Source organism: Stegostoma tigrinum, chromosome 1 (genome assembly GCF_030684315.1).
Source record: "Stegostoma tigrinum isolate sSteTig4 chromosome 1, sSteTig4.hap1, whole genome shotgun sequence".
Classification (NCBI taxonomy): Eukaryota; Metazoa; Chordata; class Chondrichthyes; order Orectolobiformes; family Stegostomatidae; genus Stegostoma; species Stegostoma tigrinum.
Window position 1 is genome coordinate 180,222,491 of NC_081354.1, and position 20,743 is coordinate 180,243,233.

A 20,743-nucleotide genomic window follows, 5' to 3' on the forward strand; every position below is an offset into this window, starting at 1 on the left:
CGTGCTCTATTTCATGATGTTTCGGAAACAGGATGAACACAGCAGGCCAAACAGCATCTAAGGAGCAAGAAGGCTGATGTTTCGGGCCTTGACGTCAGCTTTCCTGCTCCTAAGATGCTGCTTGGCCTGCTGTGTTCATCCAGCTCCACACCTTGTTATCTCGAATTCTCCAGCATCTGCAGTTCCCATTATCTCTGCTTTGAAAGTGGCCTGGTTCTTGTTGTAGTTCTGCTCTGCTCTTGACTGGAGTTATGACCGGCTGGGATTTCTTTTTACTCAGTACAGACCTTTGACCTCCTCTGCTCAGCAGAATGCAGGACAGACGCGAAAATGGTTCTAATGCCATTATTAAGTCTTATTGTATGGTACAGCAGGCTTGAGGGGCTGAATAGCCGATTCTTGCTCTCGCTTCATGTTCTTTTGAGAACCTCGAGGCCACGGTTTAAAGTAGTGCTTGGGGCATATTCCCCATGAGAAGACAAATGGGATTTTAGTTTAAAATCCCATCCCAAAAAAGATACCTCCAACAATGCAGCCTGCCCCTTCACACTGCATTGAGATTCTTGGTCCAGTGCATTTTTTTACTTGTTCATGGCATGTGGCTGTCGTTGGCTGCGCCAGAATTCATTACTCATTCCTAATTGCTCTGGAGAAGATGGAGATGGGCTACCTTTTTGAAACAAGAAAGTCCATTTCATGGAAGTACACCAACACTGCTGTTAGGAGTAATTCCAACACTTTGATCCAGTGACATTGAAGGTACGGCAATATGTTTCTAAGTCAGGACGAGGTGTGGCTTGAGAAAGGGACCCTGCAGTTGATGGTGTTCACATGTATCCACTGCCCTCATCCTTCTAGATGGTTGTGGTTGTGGTTTGGAAGGAGCTTCCTAAGGAGAATTGGTGATTTTATGCAATGCACATTGTATGGTGCACCCTGCTGCTAATGAGCATTGGTGGTGGGGGGAAGGCCGTAAGACATAGGACCAGAAATTAGGCCATTCAGCCATCGAGTTTCCCCAGCCATTTAACCATGGCTGATAAGTTTCTCAACCCCATTCTCCCACTTTCTTCCTGTAACTTTTGATCCCCTTGACAGTCAAGATTCTATCTATCTCCGTCTTAAATGTGCACAATGACCTGGCCTCCACAGCCTTCTGTGGCAGTGAATTCCATAGATTCACCACTCTGGCTGAAGACGTCTCTCCTTATCTCCGTTCTAAAAGGTCTTCCCTTTACTCTAAGGCTGTGCCCTCGGGTCCTAGTCTCTCAACCAACGGAAGCATCTTCCCAACGTCACTCTGTCCACGCCATTCAGTATTCTGTATGTCTCAATTAGATACCCCCCTCATCTGTCTAAACTCCATCAAGTATAGATATTTGTAGCTGTGTGACAATGAAGTTGGCTCCCTTGCTCTACGTGCTGTCATGATTCTTAAGTGTTGTTGGGGCTGCACTTATCCAGGCAAGTGGGGAGTATTCCATCACACTCCTCATTTGTGTCTTGTAGAAGGTGGACAGGCTTTGGGGAGTTAGGAGTTGAGTTACTCGCTGCAGTATCCCTAGCTTCTAAACTGCTGTTTAGCTATTGTATTTTTGTAGCTAATCCAGTTGAGTTTCTGGTCAATGGTATCCTGCAGGATGTTGATAGTGGATGCTCATCACTGATAATGCAATTGAATGTTCAGGGGTGATGGTTTCTCTTGTAGATGATGTTGATTGCCTGGCATTTGTGTGGTGTAAATGTATCCTATGAATGTTACTTCCCACTTTGCCAGCACAAACCAGCATTAAGCCCAGTGACCATTTATACATGGGTTGTTTCAGTATTTGAGGGGTCGCGAATGGTGCTGAATATGGCACAAACATTGATGAACAGCCCACTTCTGACCTTGTAATAGAGGGAAGGGCTGTTGATGAAGCAGCTGAAGTTGGTTGGGCCTAGGATGCTACCCTGAGGAACTCCTGCAGAGATGTCCTGGGTCGGAGATGACTGACCTCCCACAACCACAACCCTGTTTCTATGTGCCAGGCATGACCCTGACCACTGGAGCTTTTTCCCTCTGTTTCCCAGTTACTCCAGTTCAGCTTCAGATTTTGTGATCAAGCTTTGGTAGTAATACGTAAACCCATTACATTCTGCCTCAGTTTCACATCTGAACCCAATATAGACCAAAGCGCAGTTGCTTTGTCACAAAGAAGTTGTTTTTTTTCTTTCCCATGTTGTCAAGGCTCCACCTCACACGTGGCGAGAATGAAAGAAGTATTGCCTGTTATAATGTCAGAGGGGATGTTATCTCTCCAAGCAGTTTGTCATTATTAAAATACAACCTGTCGTCTCTATATAAGTAATGTCATTATTGCAGCCTTACATGAATGTCACACTGTGCCTTCTCAAAAAGTAATCAATTTTACCATCCACTCTAGACACATTATTAATGAAGTACTTGTAGCATGGACTGGCAATAGATGGAACTTTTATCTCAAAACGATGTAGCGAGCAGTATTAATCATTTGTGAAAAACGTGGCTTTGTGGAAATTGCTGCTTGAATTTAAAATAAAAATTCTCTTTCTCTCCAATGCCCAGAATGCCATATGCCAAGGGGCCGGAGATAAACCTGTCACTTATTACCAATCCGTCGTTTACTACCAGCTCAAGCAACAACGCTGGATGGAGACTGTCAAGGTCAGTGCAAACTTCATGTTAATTCCATTCCGACTGGAAATCTAAACCACAGTAAGGAAACTGAACACAGAGTGCAATGTAACAAAGTGTGAGGCTGGATGAATACAGCAGGCCAAGCAGCATCTCAGGAGCACAAAAGCTGACGTTTCGGGCCTAGACCCTTCATCAGTTTGTTATCTTGGATTCTCCAGCATCTGCAGTTCCCATTATCTCTGATCACAATTTTAACCTTACTGTGAAGCCTCTTCCAGGGATGCCTAACCTGAAGAAGTTACCCTCCTCCCTCCAGACCAATCTCAGGGAATCTCTCTCCCATTGCAACTCTCATGTAATCTCTTCGGCCTTGAAACTGCTCGAACATGTCCTGAAGCAAACCAGGTACCACAGCCACATCACCTTCCTCAGCACCTGCCTACGGAACCGGATCATCCCCAATGGACTACTGTCTACATTCAAGCCTTCCCAATTTGGCCCCAACCATGACCGCCCTCTCTGATGAAGGGTCTACGCCCGAAATGTCAGCTTTTGTGCTCCTGAGATGCTGCTTGGTCTGCTGTGTTCATCCAGCCTCACATTTTGTTATCACAGAGTGCAATATATGTGGTTCAATTAATGATTGAGAAGTTACCTGGGAAAATGAGAGGGCAAGAGAATAGCAATGGACCCCAAGTATTTACATGCTTTTTGTGTTTTTATTTATGAAGAGTGTGTGTGTGTATCTGTGAGATGTTTTGGGAAACCAGGGTCCTTACCATCTCCCCAGACCCCATCTCAGCTGAACGGTTGGATTTAGTGTTAAATGGCTTTGAGATGAGCCATCATCCGTGGCCTCTCGGAATGAAGCCCTCCCACCCCGACCCCGGTTGGCCCAATGGATGGTTGGTGGTTTCATTGTCTCAACAGCGCTGCCCAGCACAGTGGCCACTGCTGGGACAGCAGGCAATGTTGCCATGAAGTGGAGCAAGGGTATGTCTGGTGTCACCCACCTCAGCGATGGGTGGTGTGGGACACGGTATTTGGATCACTTTGGTCTGTTTAAGATTTGGCGGTTATTTGAAGATGAAAAGTGGAGGCATAGGGATGATCTTGGTGAGATGTTGAAAGTTACGAAGAACATGACGTTGTTGCTCTGCTCCATAGAACATAGAACATTAGAGCGCAGTACAGGCCCTTTGGCCCTCGATGTTGTGCCGACCTGTGAAACCAATCTGAAGCCCATCTAACCTACAGTATTCCATTATCATCCATATGTTTATCCAATGCCCATTTAAATGCCCTTAAAGTTGGTGAGTCTACTACTGTTGCTCCGGGGATGTAGTGGATGATGAAGGGTATCCCATCAGTCGTGTCCAGTGTCTGTCTCATGAGGAGGTTGTTGCAGTTTTTTGCTGTGGCCTGACGGAGCTGGAGATTGATAATTTGAGCATCGTATCCCCGTTTTTATCTGGCGTCTTTCAAAATCTTTTGGTGTTAGTCGTGTTCCTCCTCATCTGAGCAGATCCTGTGTATACATAGAACATAGAACAGTACAGCACAGAACAGGCCCTTCAGCCCACAATGTTGTGCCTACCATTGATCCTCATGTATGCACCATCAAATTTCTGTGACCATATGCATGTCCAGCAGTCTCTTAAATGACCCCAATGACCTTGCTTCTACAACTGCTGCTGGCAACGCATTCTATGCTCTCACAACTCTCTGTGTAAAGAACCCGCCTCTGACTTTCCTCCAACTAGCTTTAAACTATGATCCCTCATGCTAGCCATTTCTGCCCTGGGAAATAGTCTCTGGCTATCAACTCTATCTATGCCTCTCATTATCTTGTATGCCTCAATTAGGTCCCCTCTCCTCCTCCCTTTCTCCAATGAAAAGAGACCGAGCTCAGTCAACCTCTCTTCATAAGATAAGCCCTCCAGTCCAGGCAGCATCCTGGTAAACCTCCTCTGAACCCTCTCCAAAGCATCCACATCTTTCCTATAATAGGGGGACCAGAACCGGACGCAGTATTCCAAGTGCGGTCTAACCAAAGCTTTATAGAGCTGCAACAAGATCTTACGACTCTTAAAGTCAATCCCCCTGTTAATGAAAGCCAAAACACCATATGCTTTCTTAACAACCCTGTCCACTTGGGTGGCCATTTTAAGGGATCTATGTATCTGCACACCAAGATCCCTCTGTTCCTCCACACTGCCAAGAATCCTATCCTTAATCCTGTACTCAGCTTTCAAATTCGACCTTCTAAATGCATCACCTCGCATTTATCCAGGTTGAACTCCATTTGCCACCTCTCAGCCCATCTCTGCATCCTGTCAATGTCCCGCTGCAGCCTACAACAGCCCTCTATACTGTCAACGACACCTCCAACCTTTGTGTCGTCTGCAAACTTGCTGACCCATCCTTCAATCCCCTCATCCAAGTCATTAATAAAAATTACAACCAGTAGAGGCCCAAGGACAGAGTCCTGTGGAACACCACTCACCACTGACTTCCAGGCAGAATATTTTCCTTCTACTACCACTCGCTGTCTTCTGTTGGCCAGCCAATTCTGTATCCAAGCAGCTAAGTTCCCCTGTATCCCATTCCTCCTGACCTTCTGAATGAGCCTACCATGGGGAACCTTATCAAATGCCTTACTGAAGTCCATATACACCACATCCACAGCTCGACCCTCATCAACTTTTCTAGTCACATCCTCAAAGAACTCGATAAGGTTTGTGAGGCATGACCTACCCCTCACAAAGCCGTGTTGACTGTATTTGATCAAGCCATGCTCTTCCAGATGGTCATAAATTCTATCCCTCAGAATCCTTTCTAACACCTTGCAGATGACAGACATGAGACTTACTGGTCTGTAATTGCCGGGGATTTCCCTATTTCCTTTCTTAAAGAGAGGCATTACATTTGCCCCTCTCCAGTCCTCAGGTACGACTCCAGTGGAGAGCGAGGATGCAAAGATCTTCGCAAGTGGCGAAGCAATTGCATTTCTCGCTTCCCAAAGCAGCCGAGGACAAATCTGGTCCGGGCCTGGCGACTTGTCAATCTTAATGTTTGACAAAATTTTCAGCACATCAGCTTCCTCTATCTCTATCCATTCCAGCATGCACACCTGCTCTTCAAAGGTTTCATTCACTACAAAATTCATTTCTTTTGTAAAGACAGAAGCAAAAAACTCATTTAGGGCTTCCCCTACCTCCTCAGACTCCACACACAAGTTCCCTATGCTATCCCTGATCGGCCCTACTCTTTCTTTGACCATTCTCTTATTCCTCACATAAAACACAGGGCTTGTCCACAGGGGATGGCCTCTTTAACATGTTTAGAGTGGAAGCTAGAGAAGAGCAGCATCATGAGGTTGTCTGTGGGCTTACGGTAGAGGGAGGTACTGAGGCGTCTGTGTTTGATGGAGATGCGTGTATCCAAGAATGAAACTAATTCTGAAGAATAACCCATGGTAAGCCTGATGGTGAGATGAAACTTGTTGACATTGGTGTGTAGTCATTTTCAGTGATACCTCGCCATGCATCCAAAGGAAGAAAATGTCGTTGCTTCATCTGGTATATAGTGTTGGTCGGATGTTCTGTGCAACAAAGAAGTCATGTTAGAACTTTTACATGAAAATATTGGTGTATTGGGGAGTAAATCTGGTCCCCATGGCTGCCCTATGTGTTTGGATGAAGAGCTGGTTGTCAAAGCTGAAGAAGTCATGCTCGAAGGTGAAGCAGATGAGTTGTAGGATGATGTCTGGAATTTGGAAGTTGTAGGTACTGAGTACTGAGGCTGGTGCGGCAACGCTGCCATCATGTGGGATGCTGGTGTAGAATGCCCAAACATCCATATGCCGAGGAATGTTCCTGGTTCGACTGGTTAGCTGGTGCTGAGTTTCTGTAAGAAGTCTGTTGTGTTGCGACAAAAGCTGGGAGTTCCATGCACAATGGGTTTCAAGATGGCCTCGATGTAGCCAGAGAGGTTCCCATGCAGGGTCCCATTGCCTGATATGATATGGACGACTTGGTGTGATGGCTTTGTGTATCTTTGGAAGGCAGTAGAAGTCTCCTATGCGAGAAGTAAACAGGATGAGAATGCATAGAGTACTCTAAAGGTGTACATCAAAGGTCTTGATCGGTCTGTTGAGTTGATGGGTGTGTTCTTTGGTCAGATCAACAGGCAGTGTTCCCGGTTGTTCAGTTGTCGGTATGCTTCTTTGCAGTAGCCCATTCTATTCTGTATGATGGTGGGTCCTCCTTTATCCAATGGTTTAATGACATGGTTGCTGTTTGTCTTGAGAGCACAGATAGTGTTGCGTTGTGCTTGGGTGACATTCTGCGCAATCTTCCAAGTGCAGCTGATGAATCTGGCATTAATGCATTTCCTCACAGCTTGACCACATATGCCGAGCCTAAGACAGCAGCCTTCTGGAGGGGTCCAAATTGACTCTCTCTTCTATGGTTGCTGCACTGCGGATCTCTGTTGACTGTTCCAGTTCATTGGTTGTCTCATTGAGCTCGCTGCTTGGATGTTGGGGTTTTTTGGAAGAATTCCTGGAGCCTCATTCTCCTGATGAATTCCTCTGTATCTGCCGTGAAACCAATGGGGTCCACTTCATTTGTCTCCTGCATAATATCAATTATAATTATCTCTCAGGTTTAATTAATCAGATTATAGGTTATCCCTTCACTTGTTATTCAGCTGCTAACACTTTACTTACGCCATCTGACACTCTTGATCACCTGCAGAGACTTACTATTCAGCCTGTTGACACTCCACTCACACCGTTTGCATGATCTTTTGATCTCTCTGATTATAAATTCTGTGCCTGTGTGTCTTCTCCACACTTCACCTGATGAAAGACCAACACTCCAAAAGCTGGTGATTCAAACTAAACCTGTTTGACTATAACCTGGTGTCATGTGACTTCTGACTAAAAGCCTTCTTCCTCACCTTATCCACTTGTGCTGCCAGTTTCAGAGAACCGTGGACCTGTTGGCCTAGATCTCTCTTTTCAAGTTCTGCCATTCACTGTATATTTCCCTCCTTCCAAAATGGATCCCCTGCATTTGTCTGGATTAAATTCCATCTGCCATTTCTTCGCCCAAGTCTCCAGCCTGTCTCTATCCTGCTGTATCCTCTAGCAATTGTTCTCACGATCTGCAGCTCCCCCATCATTGTGTCATCTGCGAATTTTACTAATCAGACGTAAGTGATGTTATGGTACAGATTAACCACAGTCTAACTGAATGATGAAACAGGCTGGATGAGCTGCATTGCTTTCTTCTGTCTTCATATTTGCATGCAGTTTAAAAGAATGCTGATGTATTTAGCTTGATATTAAACAGAGTCTAAGGAATTGCTTATTTATGTATTAAGCAATTGTATAAGCAGATTCACAGGTGAACTTGAGGCCCAGTCTTCCTTCTCTTTCACAAACATTGGGAATTTAAAGTCCACATTAAACATCACCAATCACTTATCACTGCACCTTTCTGACTTCCTCTTTCAAGCTCAATATTGCATTGTATAACACTGTCCTAATAATGACAGCTAAAACTCAAACCTTTTCTGGTCTAATATTCCTGCCAGCGTCTTCAGTCAATCTCATGCCAATCATTTCCTTACCAAGCACACTGAGTTTCAATTACTGTTCCCAGGTCACTATTCCTATTGAAGATGTTCAGAGGACTCACCTTCGCTTCACATTTAAACACAGATCATCTGCTGAATGTAAGTACAGTTGATCACTGCCTAACACCTCACTTCCTTAAAATCTGGAACTTGTTCCAAAGTTGTATGAGGAATGTTATGATGATGCTGTTAGCACTCGCAATATTGCAGTTTTTGAAGTCTACAGTAACGTACAACTTAAGAAGAATTCAAGACAGGGGAGGAATATTTTAGCAGCCAGGAGGATCCTTTCAGCAAATATAAACCGCTGTCCCTTGTGGCGTTACATCTTCTCGATGTGATTGGTTATTGTACTTTCTTTTGAGCCATGGCTGGCTTGCACCAACTTTTCCTTGACACTGTGGAGACCGGTCGTCAAAAATAGTGCAGATAAGATTGTCAGCAAAGGAACAGCTACAAGTCTTGCACATATTCCTTTTATTCCATTCATTGGATGTGGGAATCAATAGCCTTGCATTTCCCTCGAGAATCTGGTGGTGAGCCATTTTCCTGAATATAACTCCATCAGCATCCCTTCCACGCCCATCCTTGTTAGCTCCAAGGAAAAAAACCCAAGCTTATCCAGCTTCTCCATGGCTGAAATGCTCCATCCCAGGCAGCATCCTGGTGAATCTTCTCTGCCCCTTCTCCAGTGCAATTACAGCCTTCCTATAGTGTGGTAACCAGAACTGCACACCATACTCCAGCTATGGCCTAACTGAAGTCCTGTATATCTCTAACATAACCTCTCTGCTCTTACAATCTATGCTCTGACTGATAAAGGCAAGTGCTCATAGAGTCATAAAATCCCTACAGTGTGGAAACAGGCCACTTGGCCTAAGAAGCCCACACCACCTCTCCAAAGAGCATCCTGCCCCTACTCATTCCCTACCCCTGCATTTCCCCACGTCTAACCCCCCTCACCTAAGCATGCCTGGCAATTTTGCATGACCAACCCACTTACCCTGCACATCTTTCTGTCTACCTTCTTAACTACAGTCTTAAGCTGTCCTTCCCTTTTCAGGGATTTGTGGACAAATGTCCCAAGATCCCTCTGTTCCTCTGAACATCCTACCACCCATTGAGCTCTCCCTTGTCTTGTTACCCTGTCATTGGGTTTGAAATTACATGCCCCACGCATTAGCCTGGGATTCTGCATTATTAGTTAGGTAACATTGTTACTGACCACCATGTGTCCAGAAAACTCTCATACTGAAAAATATATTCAAAAGAGGTAAAAGCTATTGAGCGAAAAAGATTTGAGGCTATTCGTCAAGGAAGTTCAAGCGTGTTGGAAGAAATCTCAGCATCTATTAGTTTGCCAAACAAAAGTCCCTATAACATTCTCTATCTATTACAGCGAGAGATAAAGGAGAGAAAATATTTGCTATGGCATACGTGAAACTAATGAAACCTGATGGAACAACCCTGCGAGATGGAGAGCATGACCTCATCTTGTATAAGGTGAAAATAAATGGTGATGATATTCAAGTTGTTCTGTAATTTCTTTTCAGCTGGTGCTTCCTGATAGCTGCTTTCCATCAAAAAGCACAAATCAAGACATTGTTGGCATTCAAAGAAGGGGGAATTGGAGTACAAGTGTAACAAAGTCTTGCTAAAGCTGTACAGCGCATTGCTGAGACTACATTCAGAGTACTGTGTAGTGTTTTGACTCTTTAATTAAGTTGCTTTGGAAGCAGCCTAGAGAAGGTGCACAAGGTTAATTCCTGAGGTTAGGGGTTGTCTTATAAGGAAAGGTTGGGCAGGCTGGCCCTAAACTCGTTAAGAGTTTAGAAGAGATTGAATTGATCTTATTGAAACAGATTTGATGGTAAGGTGGCCTGATGGGATTGATGCTGAGAGAATGCTTCATAGAACATAGAACATAGAACAATACAGCACAGTACAGGCCCTTCGGCCCACAATGTTGTGCCGACCTATTATCCTGCAAAAGAATATATAAACAGGGGAACATTTCAGAATAATCAGCTGCCCATTTAAAACCATGATCAGGCAAAATTTCATTTTCAGAGGGTCATTGATTTTTGTAATTCTCTACCCTACAGAGCAGTGTAGGCAGGGCATTGAATGTATTCAAGGCTAAGTTAGATTTTTGACTGTGGAGGGAGTCAAGGGGTCATGGGGGACATGTAGGAAAGTGGAATCGAGGTCTCATTCAAATAAGCCATGAGTTTATTGAATGGCAGTGCGGTGCAGAATCACTCGGTGCTGTTTTTATTTCTGAAGTTATTTTCAAGCCAAAGGTGTCTTCTTGCGCTGAGCTTACGAGTTCTTTGCAAGTGAGAGGAAATAGTGTTTTGAGGAAGGTGTCACTTGTCCAGATTTTTAAAAATTAATTTGTGGGATGGGTGCGTCACTGACCAGGCGGCATTTATTTCCCATCCCTAATTGCCTAGAGGGTAGTTAAAAGTCAACCACATTGCTGTGGGTCTGGAGTTGCATGTAGGCCAGACCAGGTAAGGATGGCGGTTTCCTTCCCGAAAGGATATTAGTGAACTGGAGGACTTTCCTTGACAATCGACAGTGGATTCAACATCATCATTAGACTCTGAATTCTGAATTTTTATTGAATTCACATTTTACCATCTGCCTTGACAGTATTCAAACCCGGGTCCCCAGGATGTTACCTGGGTCTCCAGATTAATGGTCCCATGATAATACCCCTAGGCCATCCTCTGACTGAACTTGGGAGTAAAGGATGGACGTTTCCATTTCTTTTGAAGTGTCAGGGTGAGTGTTTGGTCTGTTCGAACTCAAGTCAGTTCATTAAGAACCGACCCCCCATTACAGGACTTAACACTGGCAATCTAGGTTTGAGATGGACGGGTCAGAGGGTACAAGTGTGAGCGGATAAGTTATTTGTCTTCTTCAGTTGGGATGATGGTCATGGGGAGAGCGGCAGTCAGAGACTAGGGTGGGAGTGAGAGTCTACTCTGTTGACCCCACTTCATCACTACCTCAGATTGCCTCCAGGTTGGGGATATTATACAATTTCAGGGGTCTGGTCTCTCCAAATTGCCAGGCAGTAAAGAAGCCACCTTTTTGGAATACAACAGAGGCAGGTGATCTGGGAGCTGGCAAATTGACTCCCTTTAAGGCCATTAACAGATTCTGCACTCAACCACCTTAATTATTGGTGATTCCAAAGAGTTTCCAATGGACTTTTTCAATCATCACTTGATTGTCAAAACAATGAAACAGGTTTGAAGTTTTCTCTAGGGCTAACAAGCCACATTATTTCCCTTTCTCACCATCTCTAGGGATCAGAAAATTGTATCTTAGGAGTTTGAGACATAATGATCCTGTTTGGTGTTTGGTTGGGGATTGCGGGCAGTGGGAATGATGAAGAAAATCAGAAAACAGAGGAAATGAAAGGTTTTAAATCAACTAGTATCCAAATCAGGAACAAAAGCAGAAGTTGCTGGAAAAGCTCAGCAGAACTGGCAACATCTATGAAGATCAAAATCAGGGTTAACGTTTCAGGTCTAGTTCTGAGGAAGGGTCACTGGACCCGAAACGTTAACTCTGCTTTGTTCTTCACAGATGCTGCCAAACCTGCTGAGCTTTTCTAACAACTTCAGTTTTTGTTCCTGATGTACAGCATCTGCCGTTCTTTCGGTTTTTATTAGTATCCAACTCAGTTGCTTTGCCCTTTGGAAACCCTGTGCAGTCATGTTGTGTGTGGGGTTTTGCTATGCATGAACAACAAGGCCAGTGACAGGATAATCCGTTTAAATGATTTGGGTCATAAGATCACAATGAGATTGCGTGGAATAGTGCTGTGGGTCTTTTAAGCACTTCCAGGAGGGCAGATATCTCCAGTGAGGACTTCATCCAAAAAATTCTACCTCCAACAACACAGCACTCTCTGAAACCTGCACTAAAATAACTGACCAGATTACTAATCAGATCCCTGGAGCAGGACTTCAGTCCACAACCCTGAGGCAGTGTTTAGAAAGAACATACAACTGAGTTTATGAGCTTTGCCTCACTGAAGGATCTGTGAATCAGAGATTGTAAAATTCTGCAGCGAGTAATTTGGCTTCAAATTCCTGAAAGCCTGTTCCACCATCTGCAAGGCACAAGCTCTCCTTCAGGTCTGTGGATTTGTTATTTGTTATTTGTTTCAGAGACACCAGGAGGTTACACAAAATAAACTGACCAAATAATAGACCATTACCCAACATGCTACCAACGCTGTGATTGCTTGGTCTATGAGTGTGTCCCTTGCAGTCGTGTGAAACAAAGTGGCTCAGAATAGAGAGGCAATTTGTCCCATCGTGTTTGTGACATTTCCACACTGCAGCAGTTTATATTTCCTCCATAGATACGTATTTTGCTCTGCTTTGTTTATTTAGCCACTTTTATTTAAGTAATGCCCAATGCACTTTCCGTGGCTAAATATTATATGCCCTCACAATCCTCCAAAATTTCCAAAAATTTCATCGAACCTCTCTCTTCACTCTGTTGAATTGACAATGTTACGTTGATAATTATGACTTAAGACCAGAGAAAATAAATGACAAATCTACAGACCTGAAGGAGAGCTTGTGCCTTGCAGATGGTGGAACCTGCTTTCCGGAATTGGAAGCCAAATTACTCGCCGCAAAATCTTACAATCTCTGATTCACAGATCCTTCGTGAGACAAAATCCATTAACTCATTTGTAAGTTCTTTATAAATACAGCCTCAGGGTTGTGGACTGAAGCCCCGCTCTAGGGATCTGATTAGTAATCTTTCATTGCTTCCTTTCATCATTTATAAATCTCTTTTTGACTTTCTTGTGCACTTGAAACAGTCTGAAGTCTCTGTTTTTAAGATATTTTTCCATCAGTGGTACTATGCTGCTTTCCATGGGTTTATGCTGTTTTGGTAATAGAACGCTAAAATTGCACATAGGTTGGGCTGACAATCTTCCAGAGAGAGAAAGAGACTGGCATAACCCACTTCCAGGATTCCCACTCCCTTTCCCATTGTGTGGTATTGTTAAGGGCGCTGCGTAGGGTGTGGGTCATCAGGTTTGTTTTATCCAGTCATAGGATGTGGGCATCACATTTATTGTCCATCCTTGATTACTAAGAGCCACCCACATTGCTTTGGGTCTGGAATCACACGTAGACCAGAACAGTAAAGCACAGCACATTACTTTCCCAAAGAAACATGAGTAATCCAGATGGTTTTTTTGCAACAATTGACTTTATTAATTCCATACTTTTAACTGAATTCAAATTTCACCATCCTGAGTGAGATTTGAACTCAGAACATCAGCCTTGGAGTTTGGATTACTAATCAAGTGACAACACCGCTGTGTCAACATCTCCGGTTCTGCGGTCAGAGAGGGTGCTATGAAAATGACAATTTTGATTTGTCATCAAAGATTTAAGCCCCATATCAACTCATTCTCATTGTTCAGCTAGAGCTTGAGGGAATTTGGCTGGTCCTGTGCGTCAAAGGGTGCCATAACCACATTCTAATATTGGGCTTGAATGGTGAGCTGTGCTCTGCACCTCATGCACACTATTCTCTGAAAGTCTGAAGTTGATGTTCGATCAAATAAAATGACTTATTAAGACAAAAGCCCTTAAACGCTGTTTAATAAAGAAAGTGCACTTGTGAATCTGTTCATGCGTAAAAAAAGTGCCTGAAAAATCTAGATGTGCAAATTGAATAGCAGCAGTTACTGTTTGACAACACTTGAAATCTTTCAGTATTTACTGATGATAAAAGTGTCAAGCATTCCAGCGATGGTTCATCTGCCTTCAGAACATTTTAAAGTAATACTTAATCATATTAGCATTAAAAACGGTTCAAGGACAACATTATGATCTAACAATAACTTGTGTAATGATTGTATTTTGTGCATTCACAGTAATTCATGCCTATTTAGCTAATAGATATCTGAGATAATAAATGAGAGAATTTACATTTCCTGGAAGAGATTGCCCTTCATTTACTTCTTCCAATTATGGATTATCAGACCTGACCAGGATGAATCAGTTTTGGACAAAATGATCACAGTCATAACCAGTCAATAATGTACCTCTCCACCCAGACATGACAATTACACAAAAAGTTGACCCAAGTCTATGCAATCAATCTTTCTCTGCACGCTTAAGTCCAGTAAAGGTGCAGAAGTGATGAAGTTAACTATTAAACCTCACAGGGAAAAATGATTGCGGCTGTGGGATCATTAATTAGAAGGTGAAGAGCTGGTTGCTCTCTGCAATTGCTCTAAGCTCCCAATTAGGGAACCTGAATAGCTAAAGTCTCTCTGGAGAGCAGTGCTGCTTGTGACAGCATGCATTTCCATGCGATCTGCATTAAAATAACTCTGCTGAGTTATATTTATACTGCAACAACCTTTAAGTTAATGAAAGAGATGGGAAAATGTCGAAGGAGACACGGGACTTAAATTGTACATGAGCACTGAAGATGAAAAGTCCAGAAATCTCAAACTGCTTGGAAGGTTAGAGATCAGGCAAATTCACGAACATTTGCAGAGAATGTTACTGATTTATTAATATCAAGAAATAGCTTTTAATTTATTCATGGGCAAGGGCAGCATATATTGTCCATCTCTAGTTGTTCAAAGAACAATTAAGAGTCAACATTGGAGTCACAGGTAGACCAGATCAGGTAGAGATGGCAGTTTTCCTTCCGCAAAGGACATTAGTGAACCAAATGGGCTTGTACAGCAATTGGCAATGGTTACCTGGTCGCTATTTCTGCTTTCACCTCCTTAAGGAGGAAACAGCTAGGAACTGGGACTTGTTGAGAACTCCTTTCAGAGGCAACAGAAGCACAATGGATTGGATGTACGACTCTCTGACTGTATAAGACTTCCAGCCCATCATTCCCAGTCAAAATTTGACTATGCAGTCCTGAAACCTGGTGTTTTGTCTTAAAGGAGAAGTGAGGTATATAGACATGGAGAGTTTAAGACTTGGAATTCCAGAGCTTAAAGTCTGGGGGGTCACTATCACGGCTGCTAGCCATGGAGCAGTGCAAATCAGCAATATGCAAGGGGCCAGATTTGGAGGAGTGCAGGTGTCTCAGCCAAATGTGAGATAGTGGACGGACATTTGCATGAAAAACCTGCTGGATTGAGAGCTACTTTAAATCAGCGAGTGATACGCGACTAGGATTTGAGCCTCAATTGTTGCCATGAGAGAGAAAGCCTTAAAAATGTTCCTAAAAATTGGAAGTCACACCTCCCCCCAAAAAAGGGCGTGTGGTTGTTGGGAATGATAGAGTTGGGCGCTGTCTCGTGCGTGTGTTCTGTGTAGACTGCTGCCTATTTATAAATCAGTAGTTACTAACACTGATGTAAGGATTTGGTGGGAGGGGTGTCTAAAACGTAAACTAGCGAGGCTGGACCAGGTAGGTGGAGGTCTGAACCTAGTGGATTTTTATGAATAGCCAGAGGAAAGGTGAGGTATTGTCTTTAGCTATGATTCTGCAACCTCTGTGGGGCAGGTCAGATTATCTTGGGATTGCTAAAGGTATGAATAAATGTGTGTGTTAAGTGGCATAATGTCATTGGGACTTGAATGCTCATTGAAAAACAAAATTGATAAAGTGACCTTTAAAACTCCTGCCCTTTAAATCTGGGGAAAAAGGAAACGTTGTCTGGAACATTTAGAATACATTGATTGCTATTCCATTCTGTCTGTTAACATAATCCATGGGTCTACTATTAATGGTTTTGTACTCAGAGAATCACTACAGTGCAGATAGAGACCATTTGGCCCATCAAGCCTGCATCAACCTTCCAAAGAGGGTTCACAACACCACCCCCTCCCCACCCCAACTATACCCCTATAACCCTACACTTACCATGGCTAATCCCTGGGCATCAAGGGCAATTTAGGATGGTCAGTACATCTAATGCACATCTTTAGACTGTGGCAGGAAACCGGAGCACCCGGAGGAAACCCACACAGACGCAAGGAGAATGTACAAGCTTCACTCAGACAGTTGCCTGATGCTGGAACCAAACCCAGGTCTCTGGCACTGCTAAACACAGTGCCACCCTATTGTATGCTGAGTACCATAGCACTAATGTCATAAATCTCCATTGACATAATTTGTTTGGCAGTTCCAAGTGGTAATGGATTCTTGGAATAAGAGTTCTAATTTTTTTGTTTTTATAAGGAACTATTGATTTGAAATATCTGTTGTTAAAAGGTATTGTTTGTTTGAAGGAACATGAATGTAGTAAATGGATTGTAATGAATCAGAGTATTTTAGATGAAGTCCTGAAGTTTATACATGATTGATATGTGGTTTGTGGCATTGTTGTTGCTGGAAGAGAGGGTGGTGAGTTGGCATGAGTGAGGACTAAGTTGATATATGTACTGTAAAGGAATGTGGGGGGCAGATTGTCCTAGAGGGTACAAAGGGCCATGTGGGCAAAGTTGGCATGGATGGGATATGGTGAGATTGTGGGTGTCCAGGGCTGGAATGCTGTTTTGTGCATTTCCGTTGCTTTTGCTACCCTGGATGTGAGTTTGCTCGCTGAGCTGGAAGGTTAGTTTTCAGACGTTTCGTCACCATTCTAGGTAACATCATCAGTGAGCCTCCGACAAAGTGCTGGTGTTATGTCCTGCTTACTATTTATCTGGTTAGGTTTCCTTGGGTTGGTGAACAGGAAGGACACCACTTTGATTGGGACAATACATCCATCCTAGGACAACCAAACAGAGACATGCACGAGAATTCCTGGAGGCGAGGCATGGCATTCCAGCCTGAACTCCATCAACAAACACATTGATTTGGAGCCAATCTACCATCCCTTGAGAAAAAGAACAGGAAATGACATCACCAACCCAAGGAAAGCTAACCAGATAAATAGTAAGTGGGACATAACACCAGCGCTTCGTCGGAGGCTCAATGATGATGTTACCTAGAATGGTGACGAAACGTCTGAAAACTAACCTTCCAGCTCAGTGAGCAAACTCACATCCAGAACCTCAACCTGAGCTACAAATCTTCTCAAAACTCGCTTTTGCTACACTGCCAGAACACTGGGTATGGTTATCTGCCCACTCACGACTGCACCTGGATTCCCCTGCACACAGCTGTCAAAGATTCCCATAATCCCGAAACAAAAATCCAACGTCCTGGAGCCATCCTCCTCTGTGTTGAGGCTTGAAGGGCTGTGAATTATCTTGACTCAGCGCCTCTGAGTTGGATACGAATACCTAGCCCTTGGTGGGCTGCCTCAGGGGGAGGCAATGGTCTAGTGGTATTATCAATAGACTGTTGATCCAGAGACCCAGATACTGTTCTGGGGACGCAGGTTCCAATCCCAACATGGCAGATGGTGGAATTTGAATTAAATAAAATATATGGAAGTAAAAATCTAACGATGACCATGAATCAATTGTCAGGGAAAACCCAACTGGTTCACTAATGTCTAGCAGCACCTTAGGAGCACAAAAACTGACATTTCAGGTCTGGGCCCAAAACATCAGCTTTTGTGCTCCTAAGATGCTGCTTGGCCTGCTGAGTTCATCCAGCTCCACACTTTGTTATCTCGGATTCTCCAGCATCTGCAGTTCCCATTATCTCTGGTTCACCTATGTCCTTTAGGGAACGAAACTGCCATCTTTACCTGGTCTGGCCTACATGTGACTCCAGATCCACAGCAACGTGGTTGACCCTGAACTGTCCTCTGGGCAATTAGAGATGGGCAATAAATGCTGCCTGGCCAGTGACACCCTTGTCCTGTGAATGAATAAAATTTCTTCAGTTGCTAACTGTAATTTCTTTTTCAAATCTCCACCCGTCACCCCGTCCCCAAACCCTCGCTCCTCCCTCACTTCCAACTGCAGGGCGACAGCAGGAAACTGGAAGAAGCCACCATCTACCTGAACAATATGTCTAGTAAACAGATGGCTGATCCCAAGCTGAATCTGGGTTCTTCGTTCAGGAGCAGCAGCAGTGGGCTCCCCATATGCTCAAGGGACAGCTTCCAGATTTCCACACTCGTCTGTTCAACGAAACTCACACAGAACGGTAACGTTTCTCATCCAAACAATTTCTGTCACTTTGCTTTCTCTACCACTGGGGCCTTGTGACCAACGCATGACCACACTTTAGAAAGAATGGAAAAGAGTCAGAGAAAAGTTAACAGTCGATGGTGCCCAAGGGCTTCAGTTGTATCAAAGCAACTGTCAACTTTGGAGGATCTTTGGAGCAAATAAGGCTGAGCTCCATCAAGAAGGGATGTTTACGGGGAGGCTTGAGACAAACAATGACTGTTCTCATTGGTCTAGCAGAAAGAATCTGTCCCTGTTGAGGATCACTCTAAAGGAATAGGAAACAGAAAATTCTGGAAATGCTCAGCAGGTAAGACGACTTTGTGGGGAGAACCAGAATTAACGGGTAGAATTATTGAAGTCTGGGAACAGACTTAATTCAGCCAAATTGTGGTAGACCAAGATCCTGCTGCCTTCACACCTCCCCCATGCTTGGCCTTCCCACCAGGTCATCCGTGGAGGCCCTTCAGTGGCTAATTGATGACCAGGTAAAGCCCACATAAGGACCTTGTGCTGCCTGGGCTGCAATGTATCTCAGCTCCCCCCAGGGTTGAAAAGAGTTGGCCTATCTAATCAATAATGGGCAGAATGTCATTGGAGCCATTATCCCTTCCTGCTTGACATTCCGTCCCTTGACAATCCCACCCCCCTCTCCCCCCAGGCTAGTGTGCTGTCAAACATGGGAATCGCTCAGGGTCCAGAAAGCAAATAACTCTCCAGTTTTTCACTTGATGAATGTTCCATCCATCCCTGGTTGAATTTTGCCCTCAAATTTACTTGTGGAATGTGACTGGGCCAGCATTTCTTGCCCATCCCTAGTTACGCTTGAGAAGGTGGTGGTGAGCTGCCTTCTTGAACTGCTGGAGTCCACCTGCTGTGGGTTGACCCACAATGCTATTAGAAAGGGAATTCCAGAATTTTGACCAAGTGACAGCAAAGGAACAGAGATATATTCATCTCATGATAATGAAATGTGAGGCTGGATGAACACAGCAGGCCCAGCAGCATCTCAGGAGCACAAAAGCTGACGTTTCGGGCCTAGACCCTTCATCAGAGAGGGGGATGGGGTAGGGGTTCTGGAATAAATAGGGAGAGAGGGGGAGGCGGACCGAAGATGGAGAGAAAAGAAGATAGGTGGAGAGGAGAGTATAGGTGGGGAGGTAGGGAGGGGATAGGTCAGTTCAGGGAAGACGGACAGGTCAAGGAGGTGGGATGAGGTTAGTAGGTAGGAGATGGAGGTGCGGCTTGGGGTGGGAGGAAGGGATGGGTGAGAGGAAGAACAGGTTAGGGAGGCAGAGACAGGTTGGACTGGTTTTGGGATGCAGTGGGTGGAGGGAAAGAGCTGGGCTGGTTGTGTGGTGCAGTGGGGGGAGGGGACGAACTGGGCTGGTTTTGGGATGCGGTGGGGGAAGGGGAGATTTTGAAGCTGGTGAAGTCCACATTGATACTATTGGGCTGCAGGGTTCCCAAGCGGAATATGAGTTGCTGTTCCTGCAACCTTCGGGTGGCATCATTGTGGCACTGCAGGAGGCCCATGATGGACATGTCATCTAAAGAATGGGAGGGGGAGTGGAAATGGTTTGCGACTGGGAGGTGCATCTGCTCCCATGATGAGGCATTCCAATCCCGCACATCCCAGATGTCCAAGTTCTTCAAGGACCGCAACTTTCCCCCCACAGTGGTCGAGAATGCCCTCAACCGCGTCTCCCGCATTTCCCACAACACATCCCTCACACCCTGCCCCCGCCACAACCACCCAAAGAGGATCCCCCTCGTTCTCACACACCACCCCACCAACCTCCGGATACAACGCATCATCCTCTGACACTTCCGCCATCTACAATCTGACCCCACCACCCAAAACATTTTTCCATCCCCACCCCTGTCTGCTTTCCGGAGAGACCACTCTCTCCGTGACTCCCTTGTTCGCTCCACACCGCCCTCCAACCCCACCACACCCGGCACCTTCCCCTGCAACCGCAGGAAATGCTACACTTGTCCCCACACCACCTCCCTCACCCCTATCCCAGGCCCCAAGATGACTTTCCACATTAAGCATAGGTTCACCTGCACATCTGGCAATGTGGTATACTGCATCCACTGTACCCGGTGTGGCTTTCTCTACACTGGGGAAACCAAGCAGAGGCTTGGGGACCGCTTTGCAGAACACCTCCGCTCAGTTCACAATAAACAACTGCACCTCTCAGTCGCAAACCATTTCCACTCCCCCTCCCATTCTTTAGTTGACAAGTCCATCATGGGCCTCCTGCAGTGCCACAATGATGCCACCCGAAGGTTGCAGGAACAGCAATTCATATTCCGCTTGGGAACCCTG

The 20,743-nt window shown here is 44.7% G+C and overlaps 1 protein-coding gene across 3 annotated transcripts in view; it reads left to right on the plus strand.

Moving 5' to 3' along the window:
• The window catches only part of LOC125454992 (dedicator of cytokinesis protein 2-like), a 1,138,509-nt gene that overhangs the window by 273,051 nt on the left and 844,715 nt on the right, over window positions 1-20,743 (plus strand). For all 3 annotated transcript variants that reach the window (XM_059650434.1, XM_059650430.1, XM_059650433.1), the window contains exons 15-18: window positions 2,588-2,686; window positions 8,332-8,404; window positions 9,705-9,808; window positions 18,202-18,385. In XM_059650434.1, coding sequence (XP_059506417.1) covers window positions 2,588-2,686; window positions 8,332-8,404; window positions 9,705-9,808; window positions 18,202-18,385 — 460 coding nt within the window. The remainder of the gene's footprint in view (window positions 1-2,587; window positions 2,687-8,331; window positions 8,405-9,704; window positions 9,809-18,201; window positions 18,386-20,743) is intronic.